The sequence below is a fragment of the Erinaceus europaeus genome, chromosome 14, assembly GCF_950295315.1.
Source record: "Erinaceus europaeus chromosome 14, mEriEur2.1, whole genome shotgun sequence".
Lineage (NCBI taxonomy): Eukaryota > Metazoa > Chordata > Mammalia > Eulipotyphla > Erinaceidae > Erinaceus > Erinaceus europaeus.
The window spans coordinates 93,980,442-94,004,925 of NC_080175.1; the positions used below are offsets into that span (position 1 = coordinate 93,980,442).

Here is a 24,484-nt window from a genome sequence, read left to right on the forward strand (position 1 = left end):
AATATGCATAAAATACATTTTTCGATCTAAAATTAAAGGATGGCATCAAAATGTGAAAGGGAAACTGGGGCCCTGTTATCTCTCCTAGATACCAATCATGGGGAGATGAAAGGATGTGTGTTAAAGACTAGACTGGAAACCACTAACCTTCCAATAAAACAAACAAACAAACAAAGTAAACAATGGTTTTTTTTTAATCTTTTGGTTTACTGGGTATAGATTCAAAGCACCTGTAAATTAATACTAAGACAATTGCTAGGAGCTGAAATAACGGGGGAGGGGGAGAGGAGAGAAGAAACTACAGCATAAATGACATGGTATTTGCAAACTATTTCCTCTGCAGCACAGCCCAAATTCAAATGTGTATGTTTCATATGTAGATGGATGACCTACTGCTATCTTTTCGGGGATGTTTCACAGCAATAGAGCATTTGATTTCCATTGTGAGGCCTAGGGTTTTACCCCTGGTCCCACAAGAGAAACTGAAAGGGAAAAGGCTCATGGGACTTCACAGATGGTGAGTGAGGCTTTGGTTTCTTTCCTACTCTCTTGAAAAACAGAAGTCAGGGAGATCAGTGTTAAAGTGGTCGTTCTACATGCCCCAAACCATGGATTTAATATCAAACCTTTTTTTTTTTTTCCATTAGACTATCTTCAATGTTCTGAAAGCTACTAAAATTTCTGCATACTATTTAAGGCTACTTAAAAAATCATATTCTATATAATGATAATCATAGAAGCATGGTTTTATTGAGATTGGTATCTATAGTAAAATTACAAATTTAAGATTTAAAAATAGCTTTAAAATGAACTCTGAGGTTGGGGTGGTGGTGCAAAGGATGGAATATACATGTTACCAGTGTGAAGCCTCAAATCTAGCAATCCATATGAGTAGAGGGTCATTCTTTTTATCTCTTAAAAGTAAACTATAAAGCAGCAAATTCTAAGTTCAAACCATGCAAACCCATATTTACATCTCGAATAAGACGTTTTCTATAAGTAGCTGCATGTTTGACCATGCACAAGCCCCAGAGGTAACTAAGGAAATCACAGTCTATGCTTTTAGACAGATTCAAAAGTCATGGAATCCTCATATCACTGAAGTAGAAAAATATTAAAAAAATAAAGTTTGCTTACTTATTGCCATTATGGTTATCGCTGGGGTTCTGTGCCTACATTACAAATCCACTGATCCCAGTGGGTACTTTTCCCCCTTCCCCCATTTCTTTTTCTTTTTAAAAATCTAAATAGTTATTTAAAAGTGACTTACATGATCACAATAGAGTATAATCTCACATCACTCCCACCACCAAAGCTGTGTATACTCCCCCAACTCTTTCTGACCTTCCTTTTGCTAGAGACAGAGAGAAATTGAGAGAGAAAGGAGATATAGAGAGAAAGAAAAACATCTGCAGCACTGCTTCACCACTCCTGAAGTTTCCCCTGCAGGTTTCCCATGGCTTGAACTCGGGCTTTGTGCAAGCTAATGTGTTCTTTCTACCACTAGAGGGGCCTCCTGCCAGCTCCTGAGAAGAGTTTATTTAACAAAGAGAAAAAAAATTAGATTCTGGGAATTGATTTCTAATGTAAGTATCATACCTTGCTAATGACTAATATAAACTTTAGATAAATTGTGAGCAAAATATAAGGCAGGGTTGAGTACACATACTGCCATGTGCACGGACGTGGGGTCAAGCCCTGGGTCTCCACTTGCAGGGGCAAGATTTGGAAGCAATGAATCACTGTTGCAGGTGTTTCTGCTTCTGACTCCCTCTCTTTCCCTCCTCTCTCAATTGCTCTGCTGTATCAAATTGTTTACTTCATTATTCAAATTATTAAAAGGGGGGAAATAGTGGCTGGGGGTGATGGGTTTGTTGTACAGGCACTGAACCCTAAGTGGCAAAAATAATGTTACTTTAACATGTCACAGCAAAGGAATATGCGATATTCATTGTTTTCAATATCATGACCGTTCAATGTTCTAGGAAGAGCATTGTCTTTGAATTTTTGCAACTGAGTACTACTTATAACTAGCTACTTATAACTAGGGAGACACCCGCAGTCCTGCTTCACCAATCTTGAAGCTTTCCCCCTGCAGGTGGGGACAACTGGGGGCTCAAACCTGGGCCCTTGAGTGCTGTAACATGTGCACTCAATCAGGTGCGCCACCACCTGGACCCACTGCTAGCATTTTCTTTTTTTTATATATATTTTATTTTATTTATTCCCTTTTGTTGCCCTTGTTGTTTTATTGTTGTAGTTATTATTGATGTCGTTGTTGTTGGATAGGACAGAGAGAAATGGAGAGAGGAGGGGAAGACAGAGAGGGGGAGAGAAAGACAGACACCTGCAGACCTGCTTCACCGCCTGTGAAGCGACCTGCCTGCAGGTGGGGAGCTGGGGGCTCGAACTGGGATCCTGACGCCGGTCCTTGAGCTTATCGCCACCTGCGCTTAACCCGTTGTGCTACCGACTCCCTGCTAGCATTTTCTTATAAGTCCCTGTACCTTATACCCAAGTCCTATGTAAACATAACGCCATATATCTACATTTTTCATGTGTGACTTACAAAGTCAGGGCATTTCCCAATTCCTGGCAGTTGTGAAAATACAACAGATAGCTAATTAAATAGAAAGGAAGACAAAATGTTCCTTTATTTTCAAAAACCACCCACATAACATCATATTTATGTTACTAAGTATGTACGGCAGTTTTTAGTGACCGGTATTTTTGAGACAATATTGTGAGCTGGGATAATTAGAACACAGACAAGGGAAGTGTGTGACCTGTAACGCTCCATTGTTCCTGCAGACAAAAAAATAATGAAATATAATGTCTTCCTCACTTTGGAGAGTAATGAAGAACAAAACTAATTTGTTGAACTGAAAATTAATTAGACACATCTGATTTGATTATATCTAGTACTGTGAAAGTTTGCAGCTGTACTATTATCTACATATTATCAACTATGTAAGGTAAGCAAATAATTAGAAAAATAGTGGCAAGACGATTAAGCAAAATTGTGGAAATTTTCAATCAACGCAAGTGCATCATAACACATACTATTCGATGCTTTACCTATAAAAATATTTAATTGCATTTTGTGTCCGTAAGTGTAACTATATAAGTATGTGATATTTGATACAGGTAAAAGAAGAATACTACTTTAAGTCTGTATAAAATCAATGAATATGTGATTTTTTAAATATGTTCTTTAAGTAGAAATTTGTGAAATAAAACTGAATTGAGAGTAACTGGGTGACAGAGTACAGGGGCTGGCGTAAGACATATCTACAATTATTGTAACGTGCGTTTAACCAGTTGAGCCACCATCTGACCCCTGGATGTATCTACAATTATTAGCCATACATTCCATCAGATGCCAATAGAGGATTTAACTGAAACAAAGGGTAAATGAAGTAGCGCCTGAGTGCTATATCTGGTACTGAGTAGACAAAAGGAAAAAGCATAAATTGAACAGAAAAGGGAACTAGGTGCCACTGAATCATGTTTCAACTAAGGAATAACAGCTGTGGAGATAAGGTCATCAGACATGATGTCAAGGTAGATATTCAGAGGTAACTAGAGAAACAATGAATGACTTCTTCGGTACAACAATAGATACTAAAGAGATTAATCCCTTGAGGACAAAGAGCCTTTTCCAGGTTAAAATGTTCATGTGTGTGTGTACATGTATGTGTGTGTGTAGATGTGTGCTTGTGTGCGTGCGTGTGTGCGTGCGTGTGTGTGTGTGTAGTGTGTACATACACACATGCGACTATGTATGTGTATGCTTGAATGAATGGTTACAAGTCTTTTTCTTGAACATTTCATCTTCAAAGTATTCAAAAGGAATGAGGATATTATTTAATAGATTATTTCCTACAAACAATTGAAAACAGTTGTGTGATACATTAAGCCATCCACTACAAACGACTTATTATTTCCACCTAGAGGATTTTAGCCTTTTTTAAAATGATGGAATGTAAGCACATATATTCATTTTATTTAAAATTATAGGTTAGCACACATATTTTTAAAATATTTTCACAAAGTTTGATACAAGTAACTGTGCTACCTCCATTATTTTATGAAATTAGGTGCATGGCATATACTGCTTATTCCTGGGAAATTGCTCATATTAAAATTATTTATTGGCCACACACATATTTACCGCCTATTCATAATGATTATATTCTGTAAGTTGTCTTTATCATACATGTGAAAATCATTAAAGATAAAAGTTATAGTATTAATTTTCCTTTAAATTACCTCCCTTTTCCTAATTAGTCACGTAGACTGAACTGATTTCTTAACCTGAGGGAAAGCTACAATCTTGTCCTTCTGAGATTTTCTGAAATAAATTGGAAAAATGTAGAAATACAGGTACACCCAAAAGGATTTATCTGACAGATATGCGCTGTATTTGTAGTATTTAAATAAGTCGTTAATATTTCATATACAATTGTATAGAAAACTGTTTAAAAGATATTTTCCTAAACAGAGTTCCTGGATAAGTAAACATAAGTTTTTTTTCTCTGCATGGCAGCATATACATTGAATGTACTGGCTGAATAAAAATTTAAACTGAAATTCTAATTGAAAGATAACAATGACAAGCTTCAGTTTGTTTCTCTTTTTAAATTTAAAAATAAGTATATTTGTCAGGCAAGTCTATCTTTTCTTTATTTGTTTTGTTTTTCAACAACTATAAATTTTCTGCATTTTGTGAATCTATTGCATATCAAAGCCAGCAAAAGATTTCAAATATCCCCATCTGCAGGGGGGTAGGGTAGTTTCCTAAGCGGTGAAGCAGGTCTGCAGGCATCACTCTTTTTCTCTCTCTCTCTCTGTCTTCACCTTCCTTCTAAATTTCTCTTTGTCTTATTCAACAACCACCACCACCACAACAAATCAGCCTTATGAGCAGTCTATTCATAGTGCAGGCACCAAACTCTAGCAATAGCCCTGGAGACAGAAATGCAACTTTGAGTGGCTGGGGTATATTGAACCAAAGCAAAGCACTTTGTGATTGATGGGGTGAGGGGGTAGATGTGGGGAGAGAGCCTTGGGTCCTGTTGCCTGATGATGGCAGAGGACCTCATATGTGCACGACAACGATCTGTAAAGAATTTTCCCGGGGAGACGAGAGATGATACCCATGTGGCAACAACCGCACTGGAAATCATCAGCCCCTCAATAAAAGATAATTTAAGAAAAAGAATGCCACTTAAGTAAGCATCTGTCAAAACAATAAAGACTGAACAAAATATGTAACTTAAAGTAATACTGCTAGGAATAGTAGATTCATTATAGAGACACCACGCTCCAGCGATAATCTTGGTAGTAAAAAAGATGAATAAATGAATAAAATAAAAAATAAACAATAAGGAATTACGAGGAGACAATGTTTCCAATACTGATGCGTGTCGATGAATTTATCTTCACGATTTATAAATAAGCTGACCTGATTAGTAAGTAGTAAGAGAGCAGATGGCTTTACAAAAACAAATTATTTGGAGAACTTAGAAATATGTGGACAGTAAATAAGCACAGGAAAATTTGTTTAGCATCGCTATTCCTTATTCAAGTTACAACCTCAATGAGGTACTGCCGTGCAGTGACTAGCATAGCTAAACTTGTAGACTGACAACATAAAATGTTGTATAAGATGTTGACGCAACGATTGCCACCTCAACATGCTTCACCTCAGACTGTGTCCAGAGACTTCACGTGTGGAATGACAACCCTTCAGCTTCATTACTCGGGTGAGACCTTTCCTTTTATAGTACACTCTGATTTCATCTCAGGTGGTTCACTTTCTAACAAAGTCCCATAACCTAGATATACACCAGTTTCTGTGAGAGAGAGCTTATGTGCACACGTATCCATAAACTACTGCAAAATATATACCTGAAAGCAGAAGTACACTAGAGTTTGCAGTGAGTACCTCCCTAACACTTCCTCTCCACTATTCCAAGCTTGGGATCCATGATTGCTCAACAAATTGTTTGGCTTCGTATGTTAACTCTCTTTTCAATCACCAGGTTCCAGATGCCACCAGGATGCTGGCCAGGCTTCCCTGGATTGAAGACCCCACCAATGTGTCCTGGAGCTCAGCTTCCCCAGAGACCCACCTTACTAGGGAAAGAGAGAGGCAGACTGGGAGTATGGACCGACCAGTCAACGCCCATGTTCAGCGGGGAAGCAATTACAGAAGCCAGACCTTCTACCTTCTGCAACCCACAATGACCCTGGGTCCATGCTCCCAGAGGGCTAGAGAATGGGAAAGCTATCAGGGGAGGGAGTGGGCTATGGAGATTGGGTGTTGGGAATTGTGTGGAGTTGTACCCCTCCTACCTTATGTTTTTGTTCATTAATCCTTTCTTAAATAAAAAATTTAAAAAATAAAATTAAAAAAAGATGTTGATGTCAACACAGATTGGAAACTGTATTTGCTAGTAAGAACACAAAAATATGCAACAGTTTGAAAAAAAATATTTACTAGCTTCCAATAAACTCACACTACATACATTATTGTCTAGAAACTCTACTTCTAGGTATTTTCCCCATAAAAATAAAGACATGCAAGCCTTTCAAAAGTGTGAAAGGGGTTCATTCTCTCAAGAGGTAGAGAAACAAAATGCAGGTTTACCACACAAATACTATTCAGGAAGAAGATATATAAACTGTATAATGTGTGGGTAGTTGATTCGCAAGTAAACTCCACACATCATCTATCACAAAAGGAGTAAAACAGAAAATATTCTATTCTGTATGCTTCCATTTCTATGCATTTCAAGAACAGAAAAAACATAATCCATTGTATAGGTCCAAATATTCTGTAGAAATTAGAATTAATATTGATTTCATTTTCATTCAAAATAGCAGATTTGGATTATAAAATTTCTTTTGTTCTGCTTCTGGCTAGGTGGAAACTGGATGAAATATAATGCAGTCTCTATATTAACTACAGGTTTGCCTTATATTTCAAAGGCACCCAGACTGCTAATGAATCTGTTCGTTACAAGTAACTGTCATCCTTTAAAGTACCGTGATCATTTAAAGAAATATGTGGAACTTTCACAAACACTAGAAATATGAATCATGCTTGTAAGAAACACTAGTAAGTATGCTTATGTGAATTCTACAGCTTACCCCATCAGAACAATTTCCAGTATGTGTTTAAGTACACAGTCGTTGTTAGAATATACATTCAAAAATTACTCTATCCCGAGACTGGCAGACCAGTTTTAAAGCATAAGCCACATAAGCTGGACTTACCGATTATTATTGGCTGTGGCTCACTTTTTACTCCGACCCCTGCATTGGTACTGGCAGCCACTTCTACTCGGTACTGAATACCTGGGAATAATCCGCCAATGATTACCGATCGGATGGCTGCATCCACAGTTTTGTTGATATGGAATCGTGTTTCATTTCCCAGACACCAGATCTACAGAAATGCATAGTGAGAAGCAAAATAATACAAAAACGATTATTTCTGGCAATGTGACTAATTCATGGGTTGATTTTTAATAGTGAAATAATTTCTTTCCTAGGCATATAGGGTGCTTATTCATGATACTTTTCTTCTTTCTTTCTTCCTTTCTTTCTCTCTTTCTTCCTCTCTCTTCCTCCCTTCCTTCCTTCCTTCCTTCCTTCCTTCCTTCCTTCCTTTCTTCCTTTCTCTTTTTACCAGAGCACTGCTCAGCTCTGGTTTATGCTGATGCTGGGGATTGAACCTAGGCTTTGGAGCCTCAGGCATAAGAGTCTCTGTATTAAGCTACCTAAGCCTGCCCCTTAGTGATATTTTTATAGCGTAATTTCTCCACTTCATTTCTAAAAGTAAATATGCATATGTGTAGCACATATACATATGTGTGTACCTACTAAAAGAAAAACAAGAGAAACTAAAACAATGGCACATTATTTTAATACCTCATATTAACACTGAATGTCTGGAATGTAGAATTTAAAAGAATTCCATAAAAATCTCTGGAAAATAATGTTTGATTGCAGGAAGCATTTTGATACAGATTAAAATGCACATTTTCCTATACTTAATATTTTTATCGGGATTTATTATATCTATAACATTGAAATACAGCCATAATGAGTTGTAATATCAAAAGTATATAGACAATAGAAATATTAACTTTTGCAGAAGTAGTTGAGAAGATTAATAGAGCTACTTTATAGGTATCGAATGAGGTGAAATTAAAGGCAATATTTACATTAATAGTAATAAATCTCAATACTGATCAAAGTATACCTACATACATTCACACACAAGAAGAAAGTCATATACACTCTTCCAACACTGATGTGAGTGAAGCTAGGTTATTATTTCAAGTAGGAATCACATCTTAGAACATATTTCCTTGTAGGGGTTGGAAAATGGTTCATGTTAAATGCATTATAAAAGTGATTCAACTGTGTGTTCGTATACATGTAAATATATAAAATCATATCACTTATTACTTGGTATGTCATAATATATACACAAAGTGGGAAAACACAGAGTCTGTTTCTTAAAACTGGTAGGTATCAGAATGTGCTTTAAAGGACACAGTTATTTTCTTTAAAATAATGTTTGACTATTTACATTTGTCTTGGCTGCAATATCTCATCTGCACCTTACCTTTCTAAAGCTGCAGCAAACACATCATCCAGAAAAATCACTCCGTGCAATGGCTGCCTCCCCTGAGCTTCTATTACAGCTCTGCAGCTAAGCTCTAATTCTCTGTGCACTTATTTACTTCTCTGCCCTACTAAGATACAAATGCTCACTTTGAATTTGAACTTAATGAAGAGGGTCACTACAGAAACGCTTCATCCTTATAACCTTATAACTTCTACAGAAGCAGCTATCTATGGTCTTTTTGTCTTTACCCAACCCCTACCATGTATTTTTTAAAAAATATTTATTTATTCCCTTTTGTTGCCCTTGTTGGTTTATTGTTGTAGATAGTATTGTTGTAGATATTATTGATGTCTTTGTTGTTTGATAGGACAGAGAGAAATAGAGAGAGGAGGGGAAGACAGAGAGGGGGAGAGAAAGATAGACATCTGCAGACCTGCTTCACCACCTGTGAAGCGACTCCACTGTAGATGGGGAGCCGGGGGCTCGAACCGGGATCCTTATGTCCATCCTTGTGTTTTGTGCCACCTGCGCTTAACCCGCTGCGCTACGGCCCGACTCCCTCCTACCTTGTATTCTTGAATAACTCCATTCTGATCATCTGGAGGAGGAGGATCCCAGGAAACACTAATACTTGTGCTATTCTGACTTCCAACTGTCAGCACAGAGACAGATTGTGGAGGAGCACTGGGGGCTGTAGAGGAAGTAATTAGAATAAACACAAACTGTTAGTCTTGGTGAGCATTAAAACTGCATACAGAGCGTGCATCGAAAGATAAGATGCAGAAGGTCCTAGTTTGCATAAGCTGTTAATTTGCACACAGTGTATAAGAGTGACAGGTTCTGAAAAAAATAAATCCTTCACATATATGGCTAGATTTAGAATAAACACAACATTTTTTTTTAATCTGCACTTAAAAGTAAATGTAAACACTAACATTCTAATGAATGTTTCTGTATATCCAGACCTGAGCCAAGTTTTTGATCAAATTCTCCCAAAAACCTCAGGAACAGTAGCAGCATTTATTTATACTGGTGAGAAAAAAGAAGGCCCCTGGAGGGCCCTTAAACAAGTCAAACAGCAAGGCGAAATTAGATTACAGACAGTCTGTTTCTAGATTTTATATATATATTTGTTTACTCATTTTGCCTCCAGAGTTATCACTGGGGCCTGGTGCCTGCAATACAAATCTACTTCTCTGGAGGTCATTTTTTACCATATATATGCATATATACAAATATATATTAAGGATAGAACAGAGAGAAATGGAGAGAGGAGGGGAAGACAGAGAGGGGGAGAGAAAGACAGACACCTGCAGACCTGCTTCACCGCCTATGAAGCGACTCCCCTGCAGGTGGGGAGCCGGGGGCTCAAACTGGGATCTTCATGGGAGTATTTGTGTTTCACTACTGTGTGGACTTAAACTGATGCACTACCACCCACTTCCCTCTAGGTCTTTATTTTTATTTATATAATTATTACATCATAGAGGCAGAGAACGTAGGAGCAGAGAAAGCTTGATGGAGATTCCAGCAATGAAGCTTCCTTCAATATGCTGGCAGCTTGCCTTGAACCTGGGTCACACCTGTGGCAAAGCAACACACTATCCAAATAAGCAATTTAGAGGGCCCTAGATCTTTGGCACTTTGGCTCTAATAGGTTCTCTCTGAAAAATTCCACTATCAAAAATATTGTGAGAACATATAACAAAGCATTTCATTAGTCAACATTTCTGCCTGAATGGCTGGATGATTGATAATCATTTTGTTTTGCTTTACTTTATGTTTACTATGTATTACTATGTAAATATATAAATACAGCTATAAATTTCACCAGCAAAGAAAAATAGCCTGTTTTCATGACCGTGAAAATAACTGACTGTTTTAAGTTTACCCCAAATTTAGGATTTTAAATGTATTTTTATTTTGACGACAGGAGAAATGTGAACTGGGCAGATTTTTAACTATGAGTAATAATTCTAGTCCTCTACAGATTCTCCTACAAATAATCACATTCAACCTGGAAAAAATAGAGCAAGAAAATTTCCTGATTTTAGATTACATCTCTATCTGGTATACCTGAGAACTAAGAAATACTGATTTGTTTTCAGAAAAACTCATTACTTATTAACACATTTCAAACTCTATCTTGAAGGTAAGCAAAGTATTAATGATTCTCAAAAGATCAATGATTTCATATCTCTATTTAGACCAACAGAATAAGAGATGTTTTTAGAGATCAATGTTGAGTTCTACCATAGCTGAAAAACCTGTCATAACTTATTTCACTGAGACAGACTTGCATGGAGACAGTACAGAGACACATTACTATAATACTGTTCTCTATTATTTCTTTATGTGAGAATATTACTGCAAAAAATATTAGCATGATGACACACATCCAACTGCTGGTCTAGCAAACTTATAGATATTAAGTAAACTGCACCAAAAAGTATCACATTTGAAAATGGAATTGTCATTTGGCTTGCTGCTGGCTTGGGGAGTCCACCAGACCTGCTTCCTGACAGGTCACTAATTCCATGGATCTGTTTCTATCTCCAGGTATGAAAGAACCCAATTCCGACTCATCATTCCCAGATACAACCCAGATGAGTTCCACTTGTTAGCTTCAGAAGACCACAGAAATCAGAGATGAATGTACACCAAACAGTAGCAAATGAGGAACCCAGAGGAAAAGCCCAGCTGCAGTGAAATGGATTTTTGGAAGTAGGCTCTCTCTACAGCATTCTGTTTTAGATCTTATCCATGGTACTCATTTGTACTATAACACACAGAGTAAAACTTAACATCTGATAATAGATACTATTATTAATTTTAATATTTTTCCATCTTTACATATCATATAGTTAGAATGATGTCTGGACATGATGGACCTAGACCTCAAATAAATCCCTCTCTCCACTGTTACCGGTCATCTCTATCAGGAACAACAAATGGCTTTGTGGGCCCCCATAGACCCATAGACCTTGCCCTTAACTTGGATCCACAACAGTAGAGAATGGCCCATCCTCCTAAGGGAGGCTGGACAACATACTCTATGCTACACCTGAGGAAGATGGGTCCTGATATTGGGGGAGCTTAGAACGTTCCTACTCATGACCACAGAATGTGAGCTCAGATCTACAGGGATGCAGAGGTCACATAGGCTCCTAAGCTGAAAATGGGCCCCAGACCAAATCCAACTGATGGGGTTTACAGTCAACAATATTTATATCCCTTCCCCATATTAGGGAGCTACTCTCTTCCTTGATCCAGCTTTCTGTTCCTTTTCCAGCCATGACATCATCTCCCCAGACTATAACTTGGATCCACCTGCATGTCAGATTTCAGGCTTAGGGAAAAAAAAAAAAGCTAGTATAGCCACAGGCCCTTTGGAATATAACTAAAATATGTCGACTAGCTATCTACAAAATGGAGGACCCCCCAGCTCTTCATCTGAACTATTCCAGCTTCTAGGTCTCTGATTGGTCAACAATTTGTTTGGCTTTGTATGTTAACTCTCTTTTCAGCCACTAGGTTCCAGATTCTAGCAGGATGTCAACCAGACTTCTCAGGACAGATGACCCCACCAATGTGTCGTGGAGCTCTGCTTCCCCAGGGCCCCACCCTACTAGGGAAAGAGAGAGACAGGCCGGGAGTATGGATCGACCTGTCAATGCCCATGTTCAGCAGGGAAGCAATTACAGAAGCCAGACCTTCCACCTTCTGCTCCCCATAATGACCCTGGGTCCATACTCCCAGAGGGATAGAGAATGGGAAAGCTATCAGGGGAGGGGATGGGATACGGAGTTCTGGTGGTGGGAACTGTGTGGAGTTGTATCCCTCTTATCCTATGGTTTTGTCAATGTTTCCTTTTTATAAATAAAAAAAAAGAATTTCTGCAAATTTTATTATAAGCTATATAATACAAAAGCCCTTTGGCCAAACATGATAATCTACATGTTAGTAAAAGCAATCTACATACATTTTCTTAAGTTTTCCATTACTTCTATTATGAAAAAAAAGTTTAGAGGAAAGCTTTCTTTAAATATGTATACATGCATATGTATATATATATATATATATCAGAATTATACACATAAAATTTATACAACATGCAGAAAAGTAGGAGGGGATTTATTATAGTTTATATTTTTACTTTTTAAAAAATGGGTGATTTCATTTATTATAAATCTCTTATTTCATGCAGGAGAAACCAATAACGGGATTAGTTGAGAACTACATTAATTTTAGGTCCATCATTGGCTGGTTTTAAAGTAGGCAAGAAAAATCCCAGATGAAGGTGAGGAGAAGAACTTCAATTGGCTAGCTGAGTTAGAACTTATGAGTCAGTCTGCAAGAGTTCTCCAAAGGAGGTTCAAACATGAAAATGCCAAGGGCCCAGGAGATAGCTTAACTTTTAGAGCACATATCTCAGATTCAACATCCTGCTCTCCACTCGAAAGCACATGCAAAGAGGAAGCTTCATGAGTAGCAGAGCAGTACTATGTTGCTTCCTCTCTCTCTCTCTCTCTGTTTCACAAGTCTACTTGGAAATAAAGAAAAATGTGTCAAATGGAAGTAGTAGAATAGCACAGTCAAGAGTTACCGGTCAGCCCTGGTGCAAAATAAAAAGGGCTGAAGAGCAAGAGAATGCCATTTTTTATTGCACCGTAAGAAAGAGGGGGGTGGAGATGATTTTTCTCATGGTATAAATTGGTGTTAGAATCTGAATACTGACCTTCCTCGGTAGTACGAACAGCTTTAGATTCACTATCCATTCCTTGGAATTCATTAAAATATGGTCGAACTTTAATTTCGTAGGTCACTCCCTTTTTCAGATTGGATAAGACTGCACTTCTCTCAGTTGGTACTTTGGCATCTAAATTCTGCCAGGTTGACGAAGCCTGTATGCCTGAGGTCTGGCGATACATCACTCGGTAGCCTTGGATAAACTGTGGTTGACGATCAACCTGTGTAACGTAACAAAAACATTTCAAATCAGCTGTAAGCATGTTAAACTTTATAGTGAATTCATTCTCATTTCTCCTTTTCCAATGTCTACCTTCCTCAACTATCTCCTGAGTGATGTTATAACTTTCTAATTCATACCCATGTTTCTGTTATCTTCTTCCAACTGTACACATTGCTCACCAGGTATCTGTGGAACGATGATCAATACACACTTAATTCAGATTCTTCGGATGATAGCAAAATCTTGCCATTTCTTTTTCCTAGCTGTATTTCTCCTAAGTTTATCATTTACCTGCATTCAATAATCCTCTTTTGTTTGGTGGCTTTATAAGTAAGGCACTATTTGTCAGGAACGTCTAGATTCATTCACTTCGGCCTTTAATCACGCAAAATACACACGTTTATATACACACATACTGGTGTGTTTGTATATGCGGGATTCTTTTAGCCTCTGGGGATAAAAGTAAAATCTGTTACTATCCTAAAGATACGTATGTCCTGGTGGCAGATGGATCCAAAAGTGATATTCATGATAATTAGGCAAAGATATATCTCAGAAGTGCTGTGCTGAGAAGCTAAGAATGCTCAGAGAAGACATTCAGAATCAGGTAGGGAAAGATAGCTTCCCTGAACAAACACTAAGGTCTATAAGGAAAGTCGATTTACCTAGGAAAGGATAGGCTAGCACATATACAAGCCCTGTGATTTGAGGGGGTGTGAAAGATTAATTGGGAGCTCTAGAGCTAGAACGTCTGGTTTTTTTTAAAATATTTATTTGTTTATTCCCCTTTTTGTTGCTCTTGTTTTTATTGTTGTAGTTATTATTGTTGTTGCTTTGATGTCGTCGTTGTTGGATAGGACAGAGAGAAATGGAGAGAGGAGGGAAAGACAGAGAGGGGGAGAGAAAGACAGACACCTGCAGACCTGCTTCATCACCTGTGAAGCGACTCCCCTGCAGAGCCTTGAACTGGGATCCTTATGCTGGTCCTTGCACTTAGCGCCACATGCACTTAACCGGTTGCGCTAACGCCCGACTCCCAGAACATCTGTTTTAAGTGCACCAGAAAATCTTATACAGATAAACAAAAATTAAAATACTTTTTCATTTACCAACTTCAATAGTTACACACTACTGAAACAATTTGACAGCTTTCTTGATCCTTTCACTCATGTAGGGCACAAAGGATAAGCAGCTGTTTTAATGAGAATCTTGGAGTGTAAATCTAAAAAGTACTATCAAGAAGAAACTTGCAAGGGCATTTTGTTCACTCAAAATAATTAGATGAACAGATACTGATCTATGAGTTAAAAAAAAAAGAATGAAGGCATGTTCCCATTTAAAATGAATGAACAAGCTTTGTTGGAGTGTTTCTATGGCTTTATTTTCATATAGGAAAAACCTTTATCTTCTTTAAACATTTTAACATCTTGCTGTTTTTAATGGAAAAGCTTGACTCACTCTTCAGTCCTTTCAATTAATGTTCCATGCATTCTAGTATAATAATCATAGTCTACAAAACCTTTAATGGCACATCTTACTATCAAATAAAGTGTAAAATGTAATGGAGGGAAATAAAATAACCTCATTTCAGGAAGGTTGAGGAGAGCGAAAGTAAATAGAGAAGGTGATGATTGAAATGCTTATTTATTTCGACTTTGAAAATTTGTCTTTATGCAACTGTCAACACATTATAAACAGAAGATATGCTTGCTTGTGATCAATTCTGAAGCATAATTGTTTTATTTTTTATGTAAATGCATAAAGAGAAATAGGGAAAAATCAGTCAAAGCACAGTAGAACAAGGAAACATTTTTCTTGGTGTAGAATGTCTAAGTTAGAAAAATCATGAAGGCATAGCCATTACTACTTGCGTTTCTACATAAAGTCAGTTCTAATTTCTAACAAATGTCTAATCAACTAAGATTTTTTTCACCGGGGCTAGGCAGTGGTGCACCTAATTAAGTGCACACACTACAGTGCTCACGGAGCCGGGTTCAAAGCCCATGGTCCCAACCTGCAAGGAGAAAGCTTCATAAGTGGCTGCAGGTGTCTCTCTGTCTGTCTCCCTCTCTATCTTCACTTCCCCTCTTAATTTATCTGTCGCTATCCAATAATAAGTAAAATAAAAATAATAATATATAAAATAATTTTTCTACCTGCTTAATTTTTTTCAAACATCCTCTGGAATTAGTATTATACTCGTGTGGGATTAAGCTAAGAAAAATGAGGCAAGACCACAAATTATACTACTAGTTTGTGTTTGTACCAGAATATACATATACATACATACATATATACATGTACATATATATATATATATATATACACATAGTGTTCTGTATTATAAAGCCAACCATAAAAAAGACAAAAATTAAATTTGAGTATGAAAGAGATGCCTTTTGTCAAAACTGTCAATAAAAAAAAAAAAACACTGCAACAAATGGTAAAACAACCTTAATCTTGCATTTTATAAACTTCTCTGCATTCGCTTTAAGTGAATTTATATGCTGAAAGAAAGACATAACTCACAATAATAGCTTGTTAATACTGAAAGAAGCAAGCTGTGTTTTTAAGAAGAACATTAAGCAGCTGTTTCCAGATGAAGGGAGTCTGTAAATCAGGGCAAATTGGTTTTATCCATGTTTAGTTTTCATTAATTAAGTGTTTTAGGGACTTTATGAAGCTAATGTTTACTACACAACATCGCCTTCCTCACATCAGTATACACTGCCTTTATCCAGTGTGCTATAATGGCCTACTTAATAACTAAATAGTTTAATTTAATTTTGTTTGGTTGCACTGCATTTTTTTTGGGGGGAGCCGTTTGTTATTACAGGTGGGAGGAAAAACAATGAAAATACTGAGCATTATGTTTTAAAAAAAGTAAGGCATTTTGTAATGACACATGTTCTAACTACTGACCTTTTGATGGCATTCTGACAGATGTTCATTTTCAAGTCAAGCCAGATGCTTGCTGCTAGTTTCACTCACATTCTGATTTAACAAGGGTGACTTTTTTAAAAGGGGGGGAAAATTAATTGTATGTCTCGAAGTTTTTCAAAACACAGACTGAATCTTTTTAATATATAGGCTGTGTAATTGATATGCGGACTCTCTCAAAAGCCTAGACCAAGTAGATCAGAAGCAACCAATAGCACAGCTATATAAGATACTGGGTACTGTACAGCAAACCCTAACAAAAGGACTTTTCAAAGTTAACCCAATTACCAAATAATGTGATGATAACATTAACTATCGATTGTCTTTTTGAACCCTAAGACAGCAGGAACCTCACATCTCCACTATAGAGCCTCTACTTCCCCCAGTCCTGGAACCTTTGGATAGGGCCCACTTTCCCGTATGCCTCTCCCAATCCATATCAAATAATATTGCATCCGCCAGTCACAACCTAACCAACGCAACGATTGCGTTGGTGGTTCACTTTCTAACGAAGTCCCAAAACCTAAATATACACCAGTTTCTGTGAGAGAGAGCATATGTTCACACGTATCCGTAAACTACTGCAAAATATATACCTGAAAGCAGAAGTACACTAGAGTTTGCAGTGAGTACCCCCCTAACACTTCCTCTCCACTATTCCAAGCTTTGGGTCCATGATTGCTCAACAATTTGTTTGGCTTTGTATGGTAACTCTCTTTTCAGTCACGAGGTTCCAGATGCCATCAGGATGCCGGCCAGGGGGACTGAAGACCCCACCAATGTGTCCTGGAGCTCCGCTTCCCCAGAGACCCACCCTACTAGGGAAAGAGAGAGGCAGACTGGGAGTATGGACCGACCAGTCAACGCCCATGTTCAGCAGGGAAGCAATTACAGAAGCCAGACCTTCTACCTTCTGCAACCCACAATGACCCTGGGTCCATGCTCCCAGAGGGCTAGAGAATGGGAAAGCTATCAGGGGAGGGGGTGGGATATGAAGATTGGGTGGTGGGAATTGTGTGGAGCTGTACCCCTCCTACCCTATGGTTTTGTTAATTAATCCTTTCTTAAATGAAAAAGAAAAAAAAGTTGACAATAATTAGAATCTAACCACAAGTACATGAGTTTAGATCATTAATAGGCTTGTATTTTTCTGGAACATGAATCTAATGTCAGGCTCTGAAAATGGGTCACTCAGTATGGCATAGTTTTGTGAAGTGTGCAGCCTGGGTTTGAACTTCATAATTCATAGCAGGGGTAGAAGGTCCAGTTCTGTGATGGTCCTTCCTACCTCTCTGTAAAATAAGAATTATGGGGAGAGAGAGAGAGAGAGAGAGAGAGAGAGAGAGAGAGAGAGAGAGAGGGAGAGAGAGAAGGGAAGGGAAGGGAAGGGAAGGGAAGGGAAGGGAAGGGAAGGGAAGGGAAGGGAAGGGAAGGGAAGGGAAGGGAAGGGAAGGGAAGGGAAGGGAAGAGAAGGGAAGAGAATGAAAATGACCCTAGGAGTAGAGGAATGAGTGGGCCTCCATGGTGGGCTGAGGGGTTGCCAAACAAAAAGTCAAGCAAAAGATAAAATAAAAATGAGACCTCTTAAAAACAAAGCTAAATGCTAATATAAGTGTCAGTCTTTCATTCACAGGATCTCTGTTAAATTTCCAAGATTCAGTTTACTTAATTTGCTCGAATAACACCTGTATTATACAATAAAATAAAAATGACTAACTACATCCTCCCAGAGGATATTTTTAGCCCACTTCCATGCTAAGTATCAAGCTCAAACAAAAATTACTAAAGTCATGGGCCCCTAGGAAGGTACCTAAAATATAATTCCTAGCTTTTCTCTACCCTAAAATTCCTAGCCCCCCATTTATTGTTTAATTGCATTTTTTTTCTATATATCTTACTGCCTTTCATTCACCAATTGCAGATGATACTAAGATTCCATCCTGACTTCCTTGGGCAGACAACATCATCAATGATTCCCAGAACTCCACCTCTGCAGAGTCCTACCCTACTAGGGAAAGACAGAAATAGGCTGGGGCTATGGATCGATCTCCCAATACCCATGCCCAATGGACAATCAATTACAGAAGCCAGATCTCCCACCTTCTGCACCCCAAAAAGAATTCTAGTCCATACCACCAGAAAGGCGGAGAAATGTAGGGGAATATGTCCAGAGGTCTTTGAACTCCGATTCCATCAAGATGCAGAGACAGAAGAGGAAAAAAGGGACATTCAAAATTAGCAACAAGTATAGGTGTGGCTTAGAAAGGAAGAAGAGGCAAGATCATAGAATATATATACTCATTATGGAACTGATAGAGATTTAAGTGGGTTCTAAAATTCTTGTTTCCTAAGGTTTCTTTCAGCTCCAGTACCTGAGAAGTTTGAATAAGCAAATGGTCTGTGATTATTTTTGCCCTTGAGTAAAAATAAAAATCTTCTGTACACATATACAAACTAGAATAATCATGTTTAGATGGGGTATTTATCAGTATATGAATTGTGGAACACTGAGTTTCTTTTTCTTTTTTAAAAAAAATTTATTTATTTATTATTGGATATATAGAGAGAGAAATTGAGAGGGGAGGAGGAGATAGAGAGGGAGACAGAGGGATGCCTGCAGCCCTGCTTCACCACCCAATAAGCTTCCCCCTGCAGGTGGGGAGAGAACACTGGTTTTCTTAATAGTTTGACTTCCCTCATTCTAAATGCAGTCAGCTCCTAGGAAGAAGGCTTTGTTAAATACAACTGCTTCAAAATTTGTCGGGTGAGATGTGTTGTTGATCTTTCCAGAACAAAATTCCTATGTATCTAGTAAATCTTGCAAGATATTCTGTATACCAAATCTAAACACATCATCTAAAAGCATATTGCCTCACAAATTCTACCACATCCTTAACTCAAATGATACCATTGTGATAAATTAAACAACATACTTACATAATTCCTGGACAGTATTACATGAAAATAAAATATCAAAAAAATTTAAAAAATAGAATCAGTTGACAACCTACCCATGTCTAACTTTATTTCACTATACTATATATCTCTCAAATACATACTTCATGGTTAATTACATGGGAAACAAAGCTCAGTTAATAACTGAATCACTTCTTTAACAAAATTAAAATAATATATGAAAATAACTGAATTGACAGTTCATAGGGTTATGAAAAGTTAGATCATAATGAATTCTCTTCTCTGTGGAAATAACACAAATGAAAAACATAAACTCCTATGAGTTAAGTTCATAAGGAGAAATCATATGCAAACTATTAGAATTATACCAATGAATATGTTAAGATCTCTTTTCTGGAAGACATGCAATTTTTTAAAATATAATTTTATTTATTATTTTTAAATGGGATGAATTTTTAAAGTGATTAACTTCACAAACATAATGACTTTGATTCTTAGTAAACAATTCCCACATTTACAGCTAGATTAAAAGAAGTCCCTTCAAATCTCTGAATAGAGATGAGAAAACTTTTTGAATTGTGAATGAATGTGAGTTTCGTGTTAAGTCAAAAATACCAAAGGATGAGCCAGGAATGAGAGATAATATCCCTTCTGTGACTTTGGAAAAGTGATGAAGTCATTATGTTCCCTTGATGAGAATGAAGAATGAAGACCATTCTATGTAGAGCACAGAATAAGTCTATGCAAAATTATATCAAAAAATAGCCGTAGAAACAATGTGCCCCTAAATAATCACAATCGCTCTTTTAATATCTAAAACTTAAGATCATTTTTGTTATTTTAATTCAAAGGCCAAAAATTCTGACTGATCACATGGTCTAGTTCAGAAATAAAATGGAACAGGGACACTTAATATCACTGCTGAAACATATCCAGAAGACTAATCATTCTCTATAGTTTCTATTTAAAATGAAAGACAAAAAAGTAAGTATTTATTTGGGAAATTCTATTAATTAATTTTATTGGCACTGGGGTTATTGCTTGGGCCTTGTTGCCTGCATGATGAACCCACCACTACTGGTGAATTTTTTCTTCTCTTTTCTTTTTTCTTCTCTCTCTTTTTTTTTTTTTTACAGGATAGATGGAAACTAAGAGGTAAGGGGGAGATAGAGAGGTATACACCACAAACACACACACACACACTTGCAAACCTGCATCATGGTTATGACATGTCCCTCTTGTAGGTGGGTAGAGAGGGTTGAACTTGGTTTTCCAGTATGATACTCTGTGCAGTCAACCCAGTGCACCATCTCCTGGTCCTGGCTCCAGGAAATTCTATTCTTAACTCTACCAACATACACATATGAGCTATTGGGAACGTTCTTGAAACTGTATCATTCTCCTTTTCTCAAGTTACATACTGTTGGTATTAGCACAAAGTGATACAACTGCATTGGCAAACATTTTGGCTGTTCATCAAAATCTTGGGTAGGCAATTATATTACTCATTTATTATATAGCAAGGGAAAAAAGTATACTAAAAGCTTCGTACACATATATCTACTGGAGTCATTCATGATAATAAAAAGGAGCAACTCAAAGATGAATAGTTAAACAGATGACAATGATGTCTATCCCCAATGCAATGGTGTTTAGTAATAAAATAAAAGCAAGTACTAATCATGCCACAACATGGATGGGCCTCAAAAATATTATGCTGAATGAAAGAAATCAGGCAGAGAAGACTACAGTACATGATTCTATGCCCACGACAGCAATTGGTAGACTTAAAGAAGTACATTAGTGGCTGCAAAGAGCTAGAGGTTATGAAAGTGACTTCATATGGACAGGTTTTCATATTGAATCATAAAATGTCCTAAAAATATGTTTTGCTGATGACTATATAACTTTAAAATACAGCCAAAAAAAAAAAAAACAGTGGGCTGTGCATTTTTAACTCTCATGTGTCAATTATATCTTTATAACGGCATTAAAAATTCAGAAGTCGGAGCACGCCATGCTTGTATTGAAGTCAATCTATTTTTATTCCATTGCTCTATTTACTCTTCAGAATCCTTTTGTTATTGATTATGATTTGATTCTTATTACTATTTTAATTGTTTTATTTGCTTTTCCTTTTAAAATATATTTTCTTTCTTTTTTATTTTAAAGCTATTTATTTACTTATTTATTTATTTATGAGAATGATAGGAGAGAGAAAAATCAGACATCATTCTGGTACATGTGCTTCCAGGGATTGAACCAGGGACCTTATTCTTGAGAGTGCAATGATTTATCCACTGCGCTAACTCCTGGACCACTAAATATGTTTTCTCAGAAGAATAAAAGAGTCTCTTTTATTATATAATCCTTGGTCCAGAGGGTAGCACAGTGGAGAAAACATTAGACTCAAAAGAAAAAGGTTCAGAATTTGATCCTGGACATTGCATGTGCCAGAGTGACTTCTAGCTCTTTCTCATAATTAATTAAATATTAAATTATTTTAAAAATATTTTCCTTATGTTAATTAGAGTGATATGAGGGGGGGGAGAGAGATAACACCACAGAAATGCTTAGTTCTGGCTTATGGTGATACTGGGGGTTGAACCTGGGACCTCAGAGTCTCAGGCATCTGAGTTTTTAATTTTTTTTTTTTTGCAGAACCATTATGCTATCTTCCCAGGCCCCATTACATATCATTTTTCGTTACCCTTGAGAACATACCATCCATGTGACTTGAACAGTGGTGGGAGTCAAAACAAGTGGAGCATGTAGACGGACAATGACATCTCCTAGTTCTTTCTGAACTTGTCTATGGTCCACTCCTTGAGCTGGTGGGCTGATATCTACAGGTAGACAAGCATTATAATTTTAACTCCAGTGAAGTCAATACTATACCATGAGGAATAACTACAGAGGATCAAATACAGATATTTTTACAAAATGTTAAAGCATGCTTTTATGTAAGCCACCATTCTAAAATATCACTTGAAAGATATCTGCCTTCACTAAAATTAGTAAGAGTCCTTGAGATCCAACCCATAAATTTCAATGCTTTCTAGTGAAAGGTCTATTATTTTATTAAATAATTAAGTATGTGTTTTAAGGCTTCTCTAGAAACACTAGCTTTATACAGATGTTAGTATACTGAAGGACTTTACCAAACAGATAATGGCACTGTATCTGAAAACTGCTACTTAGGAATGTGCTTAATATTTCATCCCAATTAGTAGAGTATGTATTTCTGATTCCCTGACCTATATCTGTCTGTGGCTCATAGAGTAAAAAAAAAAAAAAAAAGTCAGGGCGATTGCGGAAGTGAATTATGCCACAAAAAGTAAACTAAGTGAGGGAAAAGTAGGAAGTCCATGAAGGTTACAGTAATACTTTTGATGGAAAAATGCTATTTACAATTGATAAAATATTCTAGGGGATACATTTTGAGCAGTACTTCAGACTGAGAATAATCTCATTCTCATTCTCAGATATGTCTTGCTCTGACTCCATATTACCAGTGACCTAAATTGTAGTCCACTCTATGTCCACTAAGACAATTTGATAAATTACAGACATCTAAATTCATCAAAGTTAACATTAAACACTGAATTTCACACATACTCAAATCAACTTCTTTAACTGGTAGCCTGTATTGTTAAGTTGGATTTTTTTTTCCTCTAACAACTTTACTTAAGGAATGAAGTCCAATTTAAAATGATTGATTTTCTTAATCTTTTTTCTTCTATTTTCTCAGGCCATTATGTAACAATCTTGCAAGAAAAAAAAAAGAAGTAGATATCTCAGCAATAACTTAAAATTGGGTGCACTAACATAAATTGGGACATAAATAACTGGAAACTACACTGGTTATATTTATCTACTTCTACCTTTTAAAACTTATAAGCAGCAAAGAAAAGCTTTATTTGATATAGAAAAACATGCATGCTATTATTTGAATAATTTCAGCCTTTGGTGATGTATCTATGGTTTATTCTGAGACTCATGCCATGACTATTTTCTGCTTTAATAAAACAAAAGATTTCTAAATCTTCTGGAATACAATACCTTTGGAAAAAAAAAAAAAAAACAATGAGGAAGGAACAAAAAAAGCCCACACAGCAAATTGCTCTTTGAAAAGACACACTCTGCAGAATGCAAAGTTGCTGAAAGCAGTGTCAAAATGATTCTGACAGTCAGACAGAAAACATGAGTTTTCCTATTAAATATCTGTTAAGAGAACATAAGTCTTTTGCCCTATGTAGTCTCTCAACTGGAACAAGCCAGATCACAAACAACATTTCATTAATCTTTTTTGACCTTTTCACTGAGAAGTTATTTTATGAGTCAAGATTTAGTGACTGGCATCCTTATTGAATGATCAAGAAGGTCTGCCTCATTTAATCACAGGGAGTCTTCCCCATTCTCCTATCTTTCTCCCCCTCCCACACACACTCCCACAACTGCTAGGTAATAATTGGCTATTTCTAGTCATCCATGTAAAAATGATCTCAACACTATGATGCTTTGGCTTAAAACTATACACCTTTCCATTTTTGAGTTCATTAAATTAATTTACTCATTCAGTTCAGACACGATTCAAGCAATTGGATCCAGTCAAGGTAAAATATAACCAGTTTTGGGCCTTCAAATTCCTTGTACTTTTTCCTTTCTCTAAAGACAGGTACTTTACCTATAGGCCCTTGATCATCATGGAAAATTAGTCACATTACTGCTTAGAGAACAATAGGAAAGTGGCATTCTCCCCTCCCTTGACTGTCATCATGTCAGCAGCGTTACAAAATCACGTGGTGACTTTATTTCACTGGATTCCTTTAAGGTACCCTTCTCTGTTATAATAGCACACTAGTTACTATCACCGAACTACATTGTAATTATAATAATATTTTATGGCTGCATGGTGCTTTTCACAGCATTAAAATGCTACTTTGAATTATATCTTGTTCAAAGCCTGTTCCAAATAAGAAATGGTTAACCCTTTCTCAAGAAATCTC

At 36.8% G+C, this 24,484-nt stretch overlaps 1 protein-coding gene across 16 annotated transcripts in view; it reads right to left on the minus strand.

Annotated features, from left to right (window-relative positions):
• The window catches only part of ROBO2 (roundabout guidance receptor 2), a 1,295,155-nt gene that overhangs the window by 67,356 nt on the left and 1,203,315 nt on the right, over positions 1-24,484 (minus strand). For all 16 annotated transcript variants that reach the window (XM_060172139.1, XM_060172137.1, XM_060172131.1 and 13 more), the window contains 4 exons: positions 22,200-22,321; positions 13,386-13,617; positions 9,214-9,338; positions 7,285-7,456 (listed from right to left, as the gene is read on the minus strand). In XM_060172139.1, coding sequence (XP_060028122.1) covers positions 7,285-7,456; positions 9,214-9,338; positions 13,386-13,617; positions 22,200-22,321 — 651 coding nt within the window. The remainder of the gene's footprint in view (positions 1-7,284; positions 7,457-9,213; positions 9,339-13,385; positions 13,618-22,199; positions 22,322-24,484) is intronic.